The sequence below is a fragment of the Pinus tabuliformis genome, chromosome 2_1 (assembly GCF_031772625.1).
Source record: "Pinus tabuliformis cultivar Carrire ecotype Pingquan chromosome 2_1, CPIR1, whole genome shotgun sequence".
Lineage (NCBI taxonomy): Eukaryota > Viridiplantae > Streptophyta > Pinopsida > Pinales > Pinaceae > Pinus > Pinus tabuliformis.
Window position 1 is genome coordinate 496,639,411 of NC_142299.1, and position 21,325 is coordinate 496,660,735.

The window sequence follows — 21,325 nt, forward strand, 5'->3', positions numbered from 1 at the left end:
TTCCCTTTAGGTTGCCACTGTCTTCTTTGAGTTAGAAGGTAGACTGCTTCAGCTTCTTCCTCTGTTGGCTGCATCGCTGCTTTTACCCCGGTAGAGATGGACATTGTTCTGTCTCATGATCTTTCTCACAAAGGGTGCAAACTGGTACTTTTTCTCTTGGGCACTCCCTTAGTGGATGTTTATCTCTACATTCGGGCAAGTAGACACCAGAGTTGCTTCTCTGCCTCAGCCTGCTTCTTCTTAACCTGCAAAGTGTCAATCTGCGAAGCAAAAGAACTTAGCATTTCGGTTTTAAATTCTTCAAGCAAATTACCTATCTCTGCTCTTGTTGCTCCTCATTGGCTGATTTCTGTACCCTTGAATAGGTGGAATCTCTTATTCTGTTTCTTGCAGCTCCCCTAGAACATCTTTTAGCAAGTTCACAAATCTCATCATATGATTCTTTAGATATATCTCCCTTAGCAAGCATATTTAACATATTTAAACAATCATCCCTTAACCCTCTAAGTAATATTGTTTTACGAATTTCCTTACTTATATCTGGATGATCGGATCTCTGTATGTTGTATTGCAATCTTTCGATGTAGTCCTCCAAGCTTTCATCCGATTTTGTGCCATATTGAATAATTCATCCTTCTCTCTCTTGTCCGGCAGTAGTCCTGATATTTAAGCAGAAATTTTTGTTTCATTTGCTCCCATGTTGTGATTACCTGGCTCCCAAGGCTCATGAACCATCTCAAGGCATTCCCTTTTAAGGTGGCTGGAAACAGTTTCAACTTTTGAGCATTAGTAACATAATCGTAGCTTCTGCATAAAATATCAAATTCAAAAAGAAACTCGTCAGGATCCTCAGTAGATAAACCATGAAAGTTAGGTAGGGCAGACAATGGGATATTTTTCATTGTTCCTGCAGGAAGATCACTGATGGGAAATCCCAAGGTAGAAAGAGAATTTTCATCCCTTCTTTCTTCTTCAGGACCTGTACGTCCTCCTCCAAAGAGGAGATTATCATTGTTGTCTTCCATTGTTGGTCCTCCTACTGCACTTTCTCGATCGTCAGAATCCTCTATTGGTTCTTCAATATTTCCTACCGGTTGTCCAGCGCTTTCTACTATCTCCTCGATATGTTCTTCTATTCTGCTACTTTCCTCTGACTCTTCAGCGCTGACTGCTGGTTCTTCTGTATTTTCAGGACCCACAACTTCTTCTGTATGTTCAGGACCCACAACTTCTTCTGTTCTGTAATCTGACTGAGGGGAACGCTGAAATTTTGACTTTCGAGAACTCAGTCTTTGTGATGATTCAGCCTTTGATACGATTTCGTCAATAAACGTTTTTTCGTCCTCCCCAGCCCTTGCCACCTGCGCGGTTATTTTTCTTCTGGTTTCCTCGTCCTCTCATACAATCTGCACATTAGAAGAAAATAGATAAATGCTTTTTGAAATCTATAATTACCTTCCCCGGCAACGGCGCCAAAATGTTGGTCGCTCTAATTGTTTTCACAATTCGAGCTCCACATAAATTGTCAACCCGAGAAGGTCTTTTTATTCCAAAGGTAATAGCGCACTGGATATGCTCAATTTCAAAAGCAGTTCAATGTTGTAGTAAAAGAAAGTCACACACAATTGTTAAACTCAGCAATCTATCAATTCACAGTCTACTTAATTAAAGCTGAAGTCAATTAACTTATAGCGGACACGATTTCTCTGTTACAGCAAAAGGGAAATAAATGTATAAGAAAAGAAATCATTCAACTATAGCAGGAACAGGACCCTATTCCTTGGTGGGAACTTCAGCACCTGCTGCCTGGCACTAATCACACTGCAAAAAGAAGTAACCTTAAGAGGTCAAGACCCTATTCCCAGGAACAGGAATCTTCAGCACTTGGCCTCTCTGTTCTAATCACACTGCAAGTAAAAGAAAGCAATCAATGGAGCAAGACCCTATCCCTCTGTACAGGGATCTTCAGCACATGCTCTCATCATCCACTCGTGCAATCAATACATGTAGCGCTAAGAAACAGAGTATCACAAACCATGTAACTAGTGTTTCAGCAACAGAACTTGAATACAATGCAAATACACAAGAAATAAACAACTACAGGAATGAAGGGGTGAATCTTGTGAGGAAGGCGGGCCCTTTCCTTCTCACAAGATTCCCCAAAAGAAAGAATTAGACTAGAATGCTCAAAACAGGTCTTTATTCATCTATCAAGAAACTGGTACATACAAAAGAGGAGACTAGCTCCTGTCTTACACAATGTTGTTCTCAAAATTACAGTTCGATCCCCTCTAATGATGATGTCTCCTCTTTTTAAAGAGGAGACATCATTTACAATTTTACACAAGAGCGAAGATCTCGATTCTGTTCTAAACAAAACTATTCTGTTCTTTCTTAAAAAGAGATACTGTTACAACCGAGACAACAGAAATGCTATCTTCCAGATAATCCAGGTAACCGTATCTTCTAGCTGCTGCTATTATCCACAAAAAGTTCTTCCAGAATCGCAAAAACGCATAGCGGGAGTTGCGTGCTTTGACGGTTGTTTCAGCAACTGCGTTAGCTGTTTCAGCAACGGGACAGCTGTTTCAGCAACGGAGTTGGCTGTTTCAGCAATGAAGTTCAGTTGTTTCAGCAACGACCGCTCGTTCCCAACAAGGCATATATTATCTGCGATCTTTGACTTGTGTTAGCAACAATGCACTTCAATAATGATAAAATATAAGAGTATTATGGAATTAAATGTAAGACAGATTAATCATATAATAAAGAGAAGGTTTCCATATACCTTAGGATATAGTGAATGAAAAAGACATTGGAGCTTATGGTTTTGAGAGTAAAATGATATCAAAGTATATAACAAAATGGTACATATTGGAGTCCTAACACGCCTCCCCGGCAACGACGCCAAAATGTAGTGGCCAATCTAAGGTGCTAGATTAGACTAGATTTATTATCAACCAAGGTAGGTAAACTTAGAGGCACGTGTCTAAAGTCTATAGACCTAAAAAGGATCTCGTCTACCTAACTAAGTGTTTACTGTGACAGGTTATAGCACTCCTTTACAGGAGGTTAAAATATGTTTCCTCTCACACTTTAGCACTCAGATCATCTAGTTTATCTAAGTATCCTAAAGATACAGGTATTGCTAGACTGAGCTTTCAACCCTCTTACAAGGATGCTATGCACAAAAGCTCTTTCTAGCTAACACACTAAGCATTCATCAAAAGCACACTGAATTTTAAATGCATGGAAACAGAGTCTACGGAGATGCTTTGAAATCTAATGATCGATAAAATATTTTACAAGATATTGTTCAATGATCTAACAATCAGATCTTCAATATATCACCCTAAATATCATTTGCAAGAATTTCTAATCAAATCGATAAACTCATAGACATGGAAATAACATTAAACACTATGCACACTATTCAAATTCAAACTCTATGGAAATGAAATTAACAGTATACCAATTCCACGTAGGGCCCGTCCACGTTTCATTGGCACACTGAATAAACCTCAAGCAACGAGAATGTTAACGCATAAACACTGTTGGAGTAAAACGGTGACTGTAATTAAGTTCTAAAGATTGAAAATCACATACAAGAGCAGCGTTCTGGAATAATACACAGAGATAATAATCGTTTTTTGAAAACAATACAATACGCAGTATTTATCTGCTTGTCTCCTATCTAAATCGAATGTACATACATTAAGCAGATGTTTCTGCTTTTACAAAAGAGTGATTTTTGTCCTTTCTAATCTAAACCGATTTCCAAAAGCAAAACGAAATCAGTTTGGGAAACCATGGCTTTTCACTGCCTTTGTGACCAAAAGGGCTTGGTTTGACCAGCATTGAACGCATTTCCAAGAGCGTTAGATTTGCTGTTGAATCGATTTTTCACCATGCATGTACATTATAGATCACGTTCCCATCCATTGCTTTGACTTGCCTGTCATGCCACATGTCACATCATAAACCATTTACAGGAAGTTATGACATACTGTAATCTTTTTATTGAAAATTCCTAATTTTTAACATAAAAATTCAGAAATTAATTTTAATGTAAACTAACAACTATAATGCTATTGATTAATCAATTTCGATGGATATGAAGGTTTATGGAAGAAAAAGATAGACAAATGATGGTGTTTCTAGAAGAAAAGGATGGCAATGAAATGGTACCAACACTCCTGTACCTGCTTCTTGATTTTTGCATTCTCTAAAGCAGACAACCTGTACATTCCGATGTTAGGCAATGGAGCATCTTGTTGCAAATTAGTATCATGTACTATTTCCTTTATGGGTGGCATACCTTTAGGTTCTTGAAATAGTATATCATATTCTGAAACAACTTTTTCTAAATCAGCTTGTTGTTTAGCATTATAACCCTCAAATATATTGGTTTTATCAGGTTTCTTTTCCTTTACAACCATTAGTAAAAATTGCTTGCATGAATTTACAATTCTTTTCATCTGCCCTGAGTTTATGACCGTATAATTATTCTTGAGTTTATGAGCTCTTACAATATATTCAATTCCATCTTTAACGAGTTGATTCTTGTTTTCAGCTCTATAGAAAATAAATTTTCTATCATACAAGTAAGGACTTCCTAAAACAATTCCACATATATCCAAGGGAACAATATCTAACTCAACCTCATCTACAAATGCTAACCCAAAAGAAAACCTAAGTTTACATTGTCTAGTCACTTGTAGCTTTGCTTTATCACATAACCAACCTAATGGATATGGCTTCTTGTGAGGTGCGGTTAGTAATCCCAACTTCTTTACAATTGCTTCAGAAATTAAATTTACTTGTGAGCCACTATCAAACAAAGTATCAATCTTTTGATGCTTGGAAATAACTCTAGCATGAAAAAGCTCATGTATTTTCCTCTCATTTTCTTCATTATCAGTAGATTGTACAGAATTACTAGTAGATGCTTCATAATTTTTACTTTTTATACCTATCGCTATGATTGTTGTTTCATCTCCTGAGTCTGACCCCAAATCCTTCTGAATAGCTGCAGCAGTCTTCTTCTTTTTGCCATCGTACTTCTTGGGCCTCAGCTCCAGATGCAAAATCCAGCAGTGTTCATCATCATGCCCATCCTTCTTGCAGTGAGTGCATGAAGGCTTGGTCTTTTGTACAGCATTTGTCCTCCTCTCTTTCCATTTCTGCTTTCTCTTTTCTTTATTCTTGATTGCAGTGGGTTTTGATGATCCCTCAACTTCTGGGTTCACATTCTTGCCTCTAGCCTCTAGATGTGTAGCCTGAAAAGATACCTCATCTATGCTATTGGGATTAAACATGAGAATGGTGTGCTTTAAATAGCTATGTATACCACCTATATACTTCAGCAAATTTTCAGGTGAGCCTAAAGAAATTCCTAGAATCAAAGCTCTTTTTCTAAATTCTTGGGTGTAGCTTTGTACACTTTGCCCTTTTAATTGTCGAAGAGTTTGCCAACTCATCATGGCTTGCTGCATATAAGCTAGTGGATAGAATTGTTTTTTAATTGCAGAAACAAATTCACTCCAGACAGAAAGAATTTTACCATGCTTCTTCATGTCAGCTTGTGTCCTACCTTCCCACCATACCAAGGCAGTGCCTCCAAGGCATAGGCTGGCCAATTGAATCTTACTTTTGTCTGAATCGATGCTCTGCACTCTGCAATACACATCAATCTGTCTAATCCAATTATCCAACTTCTCTGCATTCAACTCTCCATCATATATTGGTAAATCAAATTTAACATCTAATTTAATCAAAGATGTTTTCTTTTTATTTTCAGGGCTATTAGGAGGTGTGGGAAGTTTTTCTTTTTTCCATTTGCCTTTAGAATGGTCATGGAGGAGAGATTATTATACTCCGTTATCTTGTTTGGAGTTTGATGAATCTTCATCTATACCTTTCTTGAATTCTCCATATATTTCCTCTACCATGGCTCTCATGGTCATGAAACTATCCATGAACTGGGAGACTGATTCCAAGGGACTTTCTTCTGCCATTTTCCTCTTAGGATAGACTCTTCCAATTTCTAGGTTAGCTTCAACTAATTCTCCTTCTCCTGATTTGAGCTTTGTCCTAGTTAGCATTCAACAACAAAATCCAGCACAAGCTTGTATAACCTTAGTAACCTAGAGCTTTGATACCACTTGATCTGAAATTGATCTAAGACAAACAATTAAGGTATTACAGACTCATGTGCATGGATGTTCCTATGTTATTTTAGGCAATGGATCGATAAGATTGCGAGATACACAGGCACTGAAGCAGTTAAGGAAAACATAACAGGCAAACATATAAACACAACAAGTTTAATAAGGAGTTCATATAATACTCCTGGGCTACGTCTCCCGATCCAGCCTTTAGTGGCGGCCTCTCTTTTATGTTTTCAAAGAAAAGTTTTACAACAGTGAGCTCAATTTGAGTCTCACATAGCATATATAAATCAGTAAGACTGTACTTTGATCCCCCATGTCTCTGGAGTACACAGACTCTCCTTACTGAAACTCGACCTCGATTGGTCACAGTAGTATAAGCTCAATCTGAGACTCATACATGACAGGCATATACAGAGGATCTCGCTTGAACCTCTCAAGCCTTCTCTGGAGTACACAGACTCTCTGACTCTCTTTGGATCTGTCTGGCTCGATGCTACCTTTTCTTCCGCAGGTCCGCTCGGCTTCTTCTCTCTCTACTCTTTGTTTACTAACTTGCTGTCTTACTGCTTTACTGCTTGTTGCTCTCTCTGTCAATTCGTGGCTTTAAGCCAATCTGCTTTCTAACTATTCGTTTCCACTTCCCGGCTTTCCAGTTCCCCTGTCTCTATCCATTTGAATTCCTCTGTTCTGCATAATCATCACTGTATAACACCTCACAAGGAGGTGGCCACATATTTCTTAACGAACTAAGTGTTATTTCTCTTGGACATCTTTGAAATGACCGTTTTTACGGTTAACTCCAAGAATGCCCGCGAAACGCGATCTTCTGCCAACGCATCATCCACGTCGGACTTCAAATCCTATACAACTCTGTCTGTTTACCTTGTCAAATCCGGTCATCCATCAGAACACATCTTCGCCGTTGATCTGGAGCCTCCAAATCCTACGGTCATCGTCCATATCAGGCGGGTAAGTAACATGATGTTTACCCGTCCGATGTGAGTTTTTTTCTCTCTCTTTCGCCGGATACGTGTCAACCATTGTATGGCATCGGGTGGGACTCGGTTGAAACTGCTTATAGCTCGAAGCCCTTCCGATATTCTGTCAGTTTTTGTGGGACCCCCCCTTCCGATGGAATCGACGCAATATCTGTTGCATTTTATGATTATTCAGGTGCGGGTGCTTGTGGCCTTTCCTTCTTGGAGGGGTTTTCCCTGCCCCCGTTTCTTGAATTGACCTCTAGTTTTGCCAATTTGCACCACCGCGCATTACCATGGGCCAATGGTCTGTGTGCTTGACCGAGGGTCCTCGTTGCTCCGTGCTAATCATAAATTGCAATTATTATGAGTATATCTCTGATAAGCTTAATCATTATAAGACTTTGAAACTTTGGCATGATTTTTAAAGAGTTCATGAAAACTTAGAGAGTGTTCTAGGATCCAATTCGGATCAGTAACTCAACCCACAACTATCATTAGGATCTAGAGCGTTTGTCTAACCAAGGGTTTCAGGACTAGTAACTCAACCCACAATATTTTCTGGGCTTCCAGAGCGTTTGTCGAAACAGGGCTCCCAGGACTAGTAATTCAACCTAACAAGGGATTCCAAAGCATTTTTCCAACCAAGGCTTCCAGGACTAGTAGCTCAACCCAAGTTGTTGCATGGCTTCTAGAGCGTTTGTCCAACCAGGGCTTCCAGGACTAGGAACTCAACCCAAACCGTTACATGGATTCCAAAGCGTTTGTCCAACAAAAGTTTATAGGAACTAATAACTCAACCCAAGCTAAAGGAAACATGAGAACCAACCAAAACAAGCACTGAAAGTAAACCCACAATCACCATGGCTATCTAGGAAATGGAAAGGCTAGGCAATCCTCCATTCCAGTGACAGATCATGACTAAGAAACCACATGCATGTGCCATGCATGCCAAAACTACTGAAGGAAACATACATGCAACTTGGTACCTGCAAGAAAATCTAATGTAGTTGCTGATCCAAATGCCCTCTTGGCTTTCATGCTCTTCATTTGTCTTCTTTCTTCAAGAATCCAAGTATGCCACACCCTCCAAGAGTGCTCCATGAAAACTCTAAGTATCCAAGGGTATGTGAGAGAGAGAATAATGAGAGTCTCAGAATTGTTTTTATTAATGAGGTTTCTATTTTCTCAATTTTCCATTATTTTCCTTCATTCCTCCTCACATGCAACATGTGACCTTTCACCTTCCTTTTCTCCTAATTTCCATTATTTTTATAAATAAATGCCTCATGCCTTTCCAAAACCTTAGCCATTGCCTTTGCTAATTTCCTTAGCCATAATAAACTAAATCAATGCCCAATAGGATGTTTCCCCCACCATTTAGCTTAGAATACGTGTCCCATTATCATGGTCTTATATATATTTTTAGATGGAATTTTCTCCAAGGCTGTTACAGAACCCTCCCCCTTGTGGGAACACCATCCTTGATGTTGAATGACACCTATAACCAACAAGACTGCTAAAAACAAAACATACTACCCATGGAGATTTATACCACAACTCGTTGCAATATTTACAATGACCATTTGCTAAAACATGACAAACATACCATTTACTGGAGCTTTATAACACAACTCATTATGACATTTACAATAACCACATATACACATACATAATTGCTTCAACCAACAAATAACCATATTGCCTATGGAGCTTTATAAATCCATCTCGATACAATATTTACAATAGTATACACGTATACACATTTGCTCAACCAACAAATAAAAAGATACAATGCTTGCATCTACAATAAGGGAATCCAGAGGCTCACATCTCCACTTTCAAGTAATATCAAGATTCACCTCCTTCCGAGGAAGTCCAGATTCCACTATCACATTCAAACTGCATCCAATGTCCAACATTATAATCCTGTGCCACTTGTCCTCTCAATGAACATTTACTAGCTTATTGTTCCAGGGTGCACTCCCAATGTGCATTTGATTCTAGCTCAAAATGCTAATGACCAAAACAAATCCATCCCCGATCTTCCCTTCTTTGCTACACAATCCCTCAGGCAATTCGGTCAACCCCTTCCATACAACCACTCACCTTCCAAATTCCGCTTGCACCCCCATCTCGGGAAGTCCATCCCTTGGCAAGGCTTCTTTGCATCGAAAGGCACAAAATCCAAGGCATATTCCTACGTCAAAACCATCATACATGTTATAGCATGCTCATGGAAATCAATGGACACTATTGGGTACAAGTGTCGCACAATGGCCCTGTTCTTGAATTCTTTACCAGCGTACTGCTATATTTTTCAATTCCTTTCATTGCTGCTGCTAATTCTTATAGTCGATTTCAATCATCCAACTAAGAATGTTTGTGATTCTTGTACCAAACACATAACTTCCATTAGATTCAAAATAAATTGAAATAACTTCAAATCATACCTCATTGGTAGCTCGTCAGTAAGTTACATTTGCAATCCTGTTTACTTCATGTCACAACAAGACAAACTAGCATCTTTGACCAAATCATCATGTATAAACATATCACATCAAGTTAGCTCAAAACATAACCATACAAATCATAAATCACATGTAACCATCATAAACCAGAATCATAATTCACATGTAATCATCATATACCAAAATCATAAACCATAGTCATAAACCACATGCATAATAAAGTTGAAATAAAATACCGATACTAATCCTTCATTGGTCCTTACTTCTACCTTTGTTCTTATTTCGTACGTACATCGGATCAGTTGCCAAACCTGACAAACACCCAGTGCCTTTTCCTCAACCAGGTGCACATATACATAGTGTGCATCACACACATACAACCACACATGGCATACAACTCCATGCAATACATGCACCTATACCTAACATACAACACATACACCCATGTGATTGAGATTTTTGGCTACCAGGAACTAGACTTAAGAGATGGTTTTAAATATCTAGGTTATTATCTCAAACCTAATAAATATAATTTTTCAAATTGGAAATGGCTTCTTACAAAAGTATAAAAAGATCTAATTTTGGTGTAATCATTGGTTTTTTTGGGGGGGGGGGGGGTGGGGTGGGGTGGGTGGTCTAATCTTGGTCAAATATGTCATTAAGTATAGTCTAGTGTATTGGAATTCGTTGGCATCGATTCCAAAGGAACCCTGAACAAAATTTGAAATGGGGTCACATCTCGTATGCTAGAACAAAATTGGTTTACCTAAATCCTAGGGGGGCTAATATCTCCAAAATTGATCTTATTTTTCGAAAGCACTGATAGTGAACACTCTTTGGAGTTTTTTCACTAGGGATAGTTTGCAGTATCAAATCCTAGTGGCTAAATATATTACACTAGGCTTTATAATGAATGGATATGATATCTTAATAAGTCAACATACAATTCGTCATACCATTGGAGGGTCGTCTTCCAATCTTTCTTAATGGCATGGAATCATCTCACCTAGAAGGTCTAGTTTGGACATAAGGTTCTTATTGGTTCTAATGCAATAATGGGGTGCAATCAAAACATATTCCTGGTTAATCTTATGTTAAATTTTCTATAGGAGATTTGTAAATGTACACTTTGACTAAATTTTCAATTAGATTTCAATGATATTTGGCATCAAGGTTTGCTCTTAGTGACAAATTTGGGGTTGGGAGAAGAATGACATCCCCAGTGGAAATTTTTTTATTGCTAAACTTGTTAAAGCTTGAATTAAAATAAGAGATGGAAATGACGAACTGATCTGGGTGCATAATTGAGTAGGGGGACACAGAATTTCAAATTGGGTTATTGTTCATTGATTGGGAATAATCTAGACAATGAAGAACGATGGTTTAATTTTTTTTGGAAAATTAAGGTTCCATTTAAAAGAACCCTTTTGTTTTGGCTTATCCTGAATGATCAAGTTTTAACCTAGGGTATGATGTTGAAGCATGGCTTTGAGGGACCTAGCATAATTACTTTATGCCACTTGATCGAAGGAGACTCTAGTCACTTGTTTCTGTATTCTTGTTTCACCATGCAAGTTTGAATGCACATAGAATCTCTGGTCAACCTTACGAACCTTTAAGACAAACAAACAATCATGAATGTTTTAAATGGTTCTATGATTCACATGCATTAAAAATATTAAGAAGCCTTCTAATAGAAGTATCTTGGGGTATATGGTTAACATGAAATAAAATTTTATTGCATGATAAGTTGATTCCTCTAGCTCTAGTAGCTTCTAGGGCCCTATCAATTTCGATAGATGAAAACCTTCTAGCCAAATCAGTACAACATACATCTGTGCAAGGGCCCCAGATTGACAAAGGGATAAATTATGGATTCTTTGATGCGTTGAGTCAAAATGAAGGTTGGTATTGTAGTCTAAGTTTCTCTCTATGCTTCTCTAACATCACTATATACTGGGAAAAACCTTCTTGGGTTAGGGAACTAATAACTCTGTAGAGATGAATGCATTACATGCTCTCTTATATATTGTGATTGCTAATGATGTTCATCATTTACAGGTTTATGGAAAGTATGGGATTGTCATTAATTAGATGTAAAGTCGTGGTGACATAAACAATTTAGGACTTATCCACTTAGCTTCACCACTAAAGGAATGTGTTGATTATTGTCAAATGGTTTCATTTCTCACCTACTTCAAGAATCTAATGGTTAGGAAAATGCTCTCTCTAAAGATGTGTTGCACTCACATATGGGTTTGCTCTATTTCTGAAGAATTTAAGGACAATGTCCCTGTAATTTGAAGGAAAATAATCTTTAGTGATCTGTGAGTCTCATGTGTCAACAACAATTTCTGGACTCTTAACTTTTTGAACTTTCACATGCAATGATGTTTCACGATACTATATTTGTGACCTTAGATTATGAGATGCACTTTCTAGATATAATTATCCCTCTTCACTAGGCTTTAGGGTTTACTCATTACAATAATTCTCCTCTGAGATTGTATTTATTTATTTTTTCCACACCCTTCTGTGCCCTTGGATTGTAGTTTCAATTTTATTGTTGAAATACAATGTATGCTTTTAAAAGAAAATTAAAATAGAATTTGAAAAAAGACACCATCAATATTTTATATGCTACTCTAATATAAATAATTATTTTGAAATCATAAAGTGATGATTATGATAAATCTTATTTTGATAAATATAATTAAAATCACTCAACTTATATGTTGATAAGGACTCCTTTTTTAATGGCTAAGGACTCTATCTCATTAAATTGTAAACCAATTATATATCATTTAATAAAAATGGTTTTAATATAAATATAAGCAAATTTGTCAATTGAGTTTCGTTTGGGTGGTTGGGAATAATGTTGTTATTATCCCCACCCAGGTTCACTTCCTGCATGTGACATTGAGCTCATAACGAGTATTTAGTGCAATGACTTCCAACCTTGTAAATCAAGAAGCCAAGCTATCTTTGGTGGAGGATATTCAATCACAAATTTTTTATGGTCTCTAATTTTTGGGGTGGGTGTGGTCTTGTTCCTTTCTAAGTCTCATTATCTTCATGTTAGATATGCCTTGGGTAGGGGGTCCAATAACAAAGCAACATTTTTGTCTCTTTGGACTTTGCTTGAGGTAGGAAAAGATAAAAGAACTAAAAGCTTTAGGTCTTAGGTGATTCTCAGCTTGTCATTAAATGAGCCTCTAAGAGTATTTTGGTGGAAAATATACATCTTGGCCCTCAACTACAAATTATTTATAAGTCCTTCATATATTTTGATTGGTTATCTTTCATGCATATTTATGGAGAATTAAACTTGAAAGTTGACAGCCTTTCAAAACAAGCCCATCTGTTCTTGTTGGCTCTTTTGGAATGTTGGGATTCATTGTTGGGGAAGTCCATTAGTCAAGGGATTTCAAGTTATACTCACACTTATTTCTCTTTTCTTTTTGTAGTGTTCAAATTCATCATATGATTAGAAGTTGTTTAATCAATATTATCCTCCCTTTTCAAGATATTGTTGTTATAATGGTTCAATGTTTTGTACAATTAACTTGTAGTGTTTGGGATTCATTGTTGGGGAAGTCCATTAGTCGAGGGATTTCAAGGAATACTCACACTTATTTCTCTTTTCTTTTTGTAATGTTCAAATTCATCATCTGATTAGAAATTGCTTAATCAATATTATCCTCCCTTTTCAGGATATTGTTGTTATAATGATTCAATGTTTTGTACAATTAACTTGTAGTGTTTTTTTAGAACCCCTCAACCCATTTTGTCTTAATATGTCCTCATTTTCAAAAACCATTTAAGAAAAACTATTCGTTTGAGATTCACATGTATATTCTACTTTCTAAAAAAAAATTACTCAATTTCCAATAACTCATATAAATTAATTCATATAAAGAATAAATATTAATTCTTAATTCATTATCACATTTAACTTATTTATACATATTAATTTATATAAAATTACAAATATAAATTATATCTTATTAAAATTAATATTTAATAATTAACATAAATATTTTAATAAAAATGATATATATATATTATCCTGACAATCCACTCTAACCATTAAATCACATCTGAGGTCATATAATAACGTAGATATATGAATCCAATATCATGTTTTGTATTTTTTTTGGTATGAAGCTTTAATAGAAATTTAGTTGTTCGTTTTAAAAAAAACATTGAAATGTTTCATACACAGCTAATGTGAGCGATTACCCACTCTGATGTTTGTTAATTCAAATCATAAGAAAAGGCATAAATTATATACCAAAGTTAGTAAATTATCTATATGGTTTACCAACAAAAGAACCAAGAAGACTTAAATGGTTGATATAGGTTTATAAGTCTGTTTTAAAATTATTATTAAATTAATTTAATTTGAATTTTTTTAATATTTTTAAATTAATAATTTTTCCTAATAAAAAATTATTATAATAAAATTAAAATATACTTTGAGTAAAGTTAATGATTAAATCATGTGTTTTTTCAAGAAATCATAAATTTAAATCTAAAAAAATAAAATATACATATAATTTATTATAATAGATTTCTTATTTTACAAATAAAATAATTTTATATATTAATTTGGTTTTTCATTTACTATAATTTTTATTTTATATATCGTAACTTTATTTTAGTTATATCGTTTTTTCTTTCTTTTAGATTTAAATCTTATAAAAATTAAAAACTCAGAGCCAATTATAAGAATTACATTCTCCCAAAAATACTGAATTGAATCAAATATCTCATATACAATGTTATGTTAATAACAATATTTTTGAAAAAAAAGAAAAAAAACAAATTAATTAAATTAATTAGGATTTCATTTTAAATACTACTTTCAAAATTGACAAGATTTATATGCTTCTTGCTATCCCTTTGAATAACAAGGGAGTACAACCTAAGTTTATATTAAAATATATATATATATATATATATATATATATTTAATAATTTAAGTTTTAAAAATTAACCTAGTAAAATATATTTAATATTTTTTTTAATAAATTTATGTAAAGTTTGATTTGAGTTTAGGTTTATAGGATCATATAAAATAATTATAGAGTGGAATGATTATTAATAAATTATAGAAATCTAGTGGGAATGGCGGAAACGAGGGTTTCTGAGGGTTTATGAGTAACTGCAACAGTTTCAGAGCTGGAAGGGAACAGATCACGGATAGCAGCACTGTTAAGAAGGGGACAAAAGCTGACTATCCAGATGGGTGCAGAGGGGTCCATTGGGACCCCCACCTATAAACAAATAATCATGTAGAAACAGAGGCAGCAAGCTAAGGAGGGAGTCAGAATCTCGGGGAATGACAAGCTCAAGCAGAGAGGCGGGAAAAACAAGGAGAAAATACAAGTGGAAGACAATGAACCAAACAACAATACAATAATCAAAGGCAAAGAAGATGAGGGCTTGGAAGGTAATGAAGACAGAAACGCTTAAGGACAAAACCTGACAGGGAACAAGGAAAAACAACAAGGAGCAAACGAGGAGCCCACAAACAGCAGACGGGGGAACACAGAGAAGGAAGGGGACACAAGCTCGAACCCCAACAAAGACTCAACAGCAAACAGTATTTGTAAACCAAGGAAAGCTGACAGTCTTAGAGTTGTAATAACGGATCCAGAGATACAAGCCTATCGAGAGCACATGACAGAACATGCAGTCATATGCAAGTTCATGGGAATGTGGCCAACTGAAAGGGCCTTGTGTCAGTGGATCAGACAGCATTGGAAGCCCAGAGGAGATGTTAAACTGCAATTGGGAGCCAAAGGTTTCTTTATAGTTGTGTTTACCAACCTGGAAGACAAGGACAGGATTTTCGATGGAGGCCCGTATTTCATGGCCTCAGCTGGTCTATACATGCGACCATGGAAACCGAACTTTGTTCCGGAGAAGGAATCCTTCACTCAAGTTCCAATGTGGATCCGCTTGTTTTCTCTCCCGATAGACTATTGGGTTTTGAATGCTCTGAAGCAAATTGGAGATCAGTTGGGGACTTTTATCAAAGCCTCAGAGGCAACATTGCAGAAAAAATACACCTCCTACGCAAGAATATGCATGGAAATGGATGTATCAGGGGCACTGTATGAAGGGTTATGGCTCGAATATAGGGATGAGGATTACTTTCAGGCAATAGACTATGAGCAGATCCCGTTTCGCTGCAGGAAATGTCACGAACACGGACATCTAATAAGGGAATGCCCTATGAACAAGAAGGAGGAGGACACTAAAACAGAACCAACAAATAAAGGCAAAGATAACTTTATAACCCCGAAGTCAAGGCAGAGAGCCAACAGAAGAAGGGCATACAGAGCAGGAAGATAGAAACAACAACAACAACACCTTTGAGCTCTTGGATCTGGAGACAGACTCAGAGGAGATACAAAAAACCAGAGCAGCAGATAAGGAGCCACGAGACAAGGAGGAACGAACCAGGAAAGAAGAGGAAGGGGACACAAATAACAACGAATTCCAAATGGGGGAGCAACCAGAGGAACCGGAGGAGGACATAGACATGTTGGCCAGCGATGAAGGGAGCGAGGACATTGAGTTGGAGGAAGTTTTAGCCCGGGAAGGGATGAATCTACCCGTTATAGTGGAGAACTGGAAAAATCAAGGTATAGAAACGGTACCAGAAGAAGAAATCAAAAAAATCAGTGATCTGTTTACAGCAAGGCAGAAAGCAACACTAGAAAGGCAACATAGAAAGCTAGGCATAGCAAGAGGCAATAGTCTCCACCCGAAGAGTCTTCTATGGAATTCATCAAGCTCAAGGCAAAAGAAGAAAAGGGGCCAAAAGACAAGCAATGAAGCTCTGCAGGAGCTAGGAATGATAATGATCAACTCAGGGAAGATGAAGGCTCTTAGCGCCTTCCCGTCCTTTCAATAATACCTCAAGTTTGTCATGAAGATCATATCTTGGAATGTAAGAGGGCTAAACAGCCAAGCAAAGCACAGACTGCTGAAACGCAAATTCCAGAAATACAAACTGGAAATCATGTTCTTACAAGAAACCAAATGCAATGGCTCTAGCATGGCAAGGATAACCAAGAAGATAGGAAGGCACATAAATTTTCTAGAAGTTGAAAGTCAGGGCAGAGAAGGAGGCCTGGCAACACTATGGGACACGAGAGAAATTCAAATACTATCTGCAAAAGCGAACAAGCACTTCATTGATGTGGAAGCTCAACCTACAGGTAATTCTGAACCATTTTTATGTGTAAATGTTTATGGACCTCAGAAGATAGAAGATAAAATCAGTTTCCTGAATTCCTTAAATAGGCTCATTAGCAGGCATCCAATGTCCAAATGTATTATGGGGGGTGACTTCAATATGATAACAACCCTTCTAGAGAAGAAAGGGGGTTTAAGGAAACTTAATAGGGATGCGGAGTCTTTTATTAGTTTCATTGAGAATGCTAAATTGATAGACATTCATACCAAAAGTGGCAATTTCACATGGAACAATAGAAGAGGGGGAAATAGAATGATAGCCTCTTGCTTGGACAGGTTTTTGGTTTCTGAGAGTATCATAATGGATGGTATCCTTGTAGAGTCAAATATCCTTCCCAGTGGAGGTTCGGACCATTGGCCAATATCGCTCATAGCTGATGTTCATGGCACACCAAGGAATAAACCCCTTAGATTTGAAAAATTTTGGTTGGATCATCCCAACTTCCTTCAGATGGTTGATAACTGGTGGTTAGAACCTCTGGAGGGTGAGGGCTCCAAAATGTTCAATTTGCAGAAGAAATTAAGACTTATTAAAGATAAGATAAAAGAGTGTAATAGAACAATTTTTGGAGATATCTTCAAGGAGAAAACCCTTATAGAAAATAAGTTGGAACAAATTCACAGAGAATGGGCAGCTGGTCAAAGCAGTGAGGAATCCATCGAACAGGAAAAAATTCTAACCCAACAGTGGCACAGTCGATGTCGGCATGAAGAAATTCTCTGGAGGCAGAAATCAAGGATTCAGTGGCTAAAAGAGGGAGAGCAGAATACCAAATTTTTTGACAGATCTGCTCTGGATTACAGAAGTTCAAACAAAATTCTTGAGATGAGAAATGAAAATGGGGAGTCAGTGAAGAACCACCACGACATATCAGAGTTGCTCTCAGCTCATTTCAGATCCATAGCACAGGAACCATAGTTAAACAGAGGAGGAGCCATTAGGGAACTTCTAAAAGCCATTCCCAAAGCTGTCACCTCTGAGCAAAACTGGGCCCTTAGCAAGGAAATCACATTGGAAGAGGTAGAGGAGGCTGTAAGAAGCATGCCAAACAATAAAGCCCCTGGGCCGGATGGGTTTACAATCAATTTTTACAAGGCTTGCTGGAATACGGTGAAGCAGGATGTTTGGGAGGTTGTAGAGGACTCCAGATGTTCTGGAACCATACTCAAATCCATTAACTCGACATTCATAGCGCTAATTCCAAAGGTAGAGGAAGCCAATACCCCTGAAAAGTTCAGACCTATTGCTCTCTGCAATGTCATCTATAAAATAATATCAAAAGTTATTGCCAATAGGCTGAAGCCCATTCTCCTGGGCATCATCTTTGAAGAGCAATCGGGTTATGTAGAGGGAAGGCAGATATTAGACAACATTATCCTTGCTCAAGATATGATCCACACTCTCCATTCAAGGAAAAAAGCAGGGATGTTAATGCAACTGGATTTATCGAAAGCCTATGACAAGGTGAGCTGGAAATACCTCAAAGCCATTTTGGACGCTTTCGGGTTCAACAGACATTAGGTTATTTGGATTCTGACCCTCATCAAATCCTCAAGATTCTCAATCCTAGTTAATGGAGCCCTCTCTGAACCATTCTCACCTTCGCGAGGAATAAGACAGGGCGATCCTTTATCCCCTTTCCTATTCGTTATCCTTATGGATGGTCTCAGCAGAATTATAGCCAAGAAGAAAGCTGAAGGGGCAATTAAGGGTCTTCAACCAATCCTATCTATTCCTGCTACTACCCATCAGCGGTTTGTGGACGACACTATGTTACACGACAGCCCCACATTTAAAGAGGCCTTGGCATTCAAGGAGATCTTAGATCTCTTTAGCAAAGCCTCAGGAATGGAAATCAACTTCTCCAAATCCACGATTTTCTTTTTCAACACTCATCAAGCTATTCAAGCTCACCTTTCTCAACTTCTAGGCTTCCGGATAGGCAGTTTACCTTCGAGATATTTAGGAGCTCCCCTCACTCTGCGGCCTTGGCAAAAAGTGCACTGGGAAAAGATCATAGCCAATATGGAAAACAGATGCAAACACTGGACTCACAGGGCGCTTAACTTTGCCGGAAGATTAATCCTCACCAAGGTTGTGTTACAGGCTATACCGCAGTACTTATTATCAATGCTACCGGCCCCAAAAGGGATTCTTCAACAAATCAGAGCTATACAGAGATCCTTTTTATGGAGTGGGAATGGGGACAAGAGAAAATGGGCGTTAGTAGCCTGGAACAAATTATGCAAGCCGAAATATGTGGGGGGACTAAATCTAGTGGATCCGACGGTTGTCAACATAACCTGTGGAGCAAAGCTATGGTGGAGATGGATCAAAGAGTCCAATCTGTCATGGGCCAGACATTGGAAACACAAGTACGTCCCAAACTGTAATCATCAGGATCTCATAAGATTGCAGGAGGTTCCAGAGGGTTCGCCCATATGGAATCTTGCAAGACAAAATCGTAGCCTAGTGCAGGAAAATAGCTTCTGGGAAATACGTAATGGTAGGTTAGCCCTGTTTTGGGAAGATGCATGGCAACAGTTCCCCAAATTAGATACCCCAGAGCTATTACATCTCAAACAGATCAGCCAGAACGAAGGTAGAAGCAGAGTCTGCCATTACTGGGACCTGAGCAGCAGAGATGCTAACTGGAGAGAATGGATACATCTCAACGCTGATAACAACATTGAGGGAAATGAAAGCACAAAACAACTCAACAGTCACATTCTTAAAAGAAAGATAAGGAAAACAGAGGAAGAGGATCAGCTGAGATGGGGTATGACAGGAAATGGAAATTTCTCACTAAAAGAAGCAAGGGAAATGATAGTAAAGGCAAAACAGGAGGAAGCAGTACCCTGGTGCAACAAAGTGTGGGACAGCCTATTTTGGCCGAAAATCAAGACATTCCTATGGCTACTAATGCGGAACAAAACCCTGACATGTGACAATCTGCGCAGAAAAGGGTTCGATGGTCCTTCCAGATGCCCGATGTGCTTAGGAGAAGAAGAATCTATAAACCACCTATTTAATTCGTGTGACTGGGCAAACCATCTATGGAACTGGATGGAGGGAATTCTACGGAAATCAAACCGTGATCGAGAGTCCATCCAAAATACGATTCTAAACTGGCAAAACAATTTTTCCAAAAACCTGAGAGTCAATAACATCTGGAAAGCCATGTCAGGCTTCCTATTGTGGACAATATGGAAAGAGCACAACAAGAGGGTATTTCAGGATGAACAAAGAAATATTGAGCAATCAAAAGTAACTATTCTAACAAATATTAAACAATTGATTCAGACTAAGTGCAAGGTAGATCCTAACGAGAAGCCATCGGTTCGGGACTTACATATCTTGAAGTGCTTTCATCTGGAAGTCAACCACAACATCACGACGCCGAGACACCAGTAACAACCAAACTCGGAGGCCGATAGATGGAATTTCCCGCCAGAGGGAGGTCTGAAGCTGAATTTTGATGGTGCCTCCAGAGGCAACCCCGGGATAGCTGGCATTGGAGGTGTTATTAGAAAACAGGAAGGAGAAATTGTGCATATTTACTGCAGGGTGTTGGGAGAAGGCACGAACAATGAGATGGAGTTCGCGGTGTTAGAGCAAGGGCTGAGAATTCTTAAGAACCTACCGACAAGCAATGCAGTGGTAGAAGGCGACTCATCCCTGGTCATCTCAGTCGCAAAGAAAATTCAGGGAGGTACTCAGGCTTGCAAAGCCACGAGACACTGGAGGCTAGCCAAGGTGACGAAGAACATTGCATAGTTAATTGGCGAAATGAAAGGTTTAGTCTTTCAATCGGTGAGGCGTAAGGCAAATGGGCTAGCTGACTACTTGGCAAACTACAGCATTGACAACCAAGACAGGGGGTGGGACAGCAGCTGGAGACAAGTGGACAGTCCGAGCCTTAAGGAGAGATGCTTACAGCTGGCAAGAGAGGACGTGGGTAATTTAAACCGGGCTTAACCGGAAAACGATAGACCTTTTCGGTTCCTCAAAATGGAATACTCGGGAGACAGTATGAGTGATGATAGTTGGCACAGGTCGAAAGGACAAGATCAGCCAAAGTATTTATGGCGACAGCAGGTGCATAGAGTTCAAATCTACAATTTGATTCATCGAAGGGACTACTGCAGCTGCCTCTTCAGCAAGATGGACATTTGGCACGAACACATTCATCAAGGTATGAGAAACATTTATTTTCATATCTGGAGGCATCACACAGCATTCACGGCCACCCACAGGAACTATGATGATAGCACTCCCACGACGTTTCGGGAGATGAGGCTTAGCATGGGAAACCTCAAGGCGAAAAGCTATTTAAGAAACAGTTGGAGCAACGTTTCAATTACTTCTCCTAAGGGGATTACTCTGGGTTACTATTGTTTGCGGCTCCGAGCTGATCACCGAGTGACGGAT

The 21,325-nt window shown here is 38.1% G+C and overlaps 2 protein-coding genes across 2 annotated transcripts; both read left to right on the top strand.

Annotated features, from left to right (window-relative positions):
- Positions 1-15,306: 15,306 nt before the first annotated feature.
- Positions 15,307-15,984, top strand: LOC149201104 (uncharacterized). The gene has a single exon (XM_089401201.1). The coding sequence runs from the start codon at positions 15,307-15,309 to the stop codon at positions 15,982-15,984; it is 678 nt and encodes a 225-aa protein (XP_089257327.1).
- A 709-nt stretch (positions 15,985-16,693) lies between these two features.
- Positions 16,694-17,812, top strand: LOC149201105 (uncharacterized). Its single transcript, XM_089401202.1, has one exon. The coding sequence runs from the start codon at positions 16,694-16,696 to the stop codon at positions 17,810-17,812; it is 1,119 nt and encodes a 372-aa protein (XP_089257328.1).
- The last annotated feature ends 3,513 nt before the right edge of the window (positions 17,813-21,325 follow it).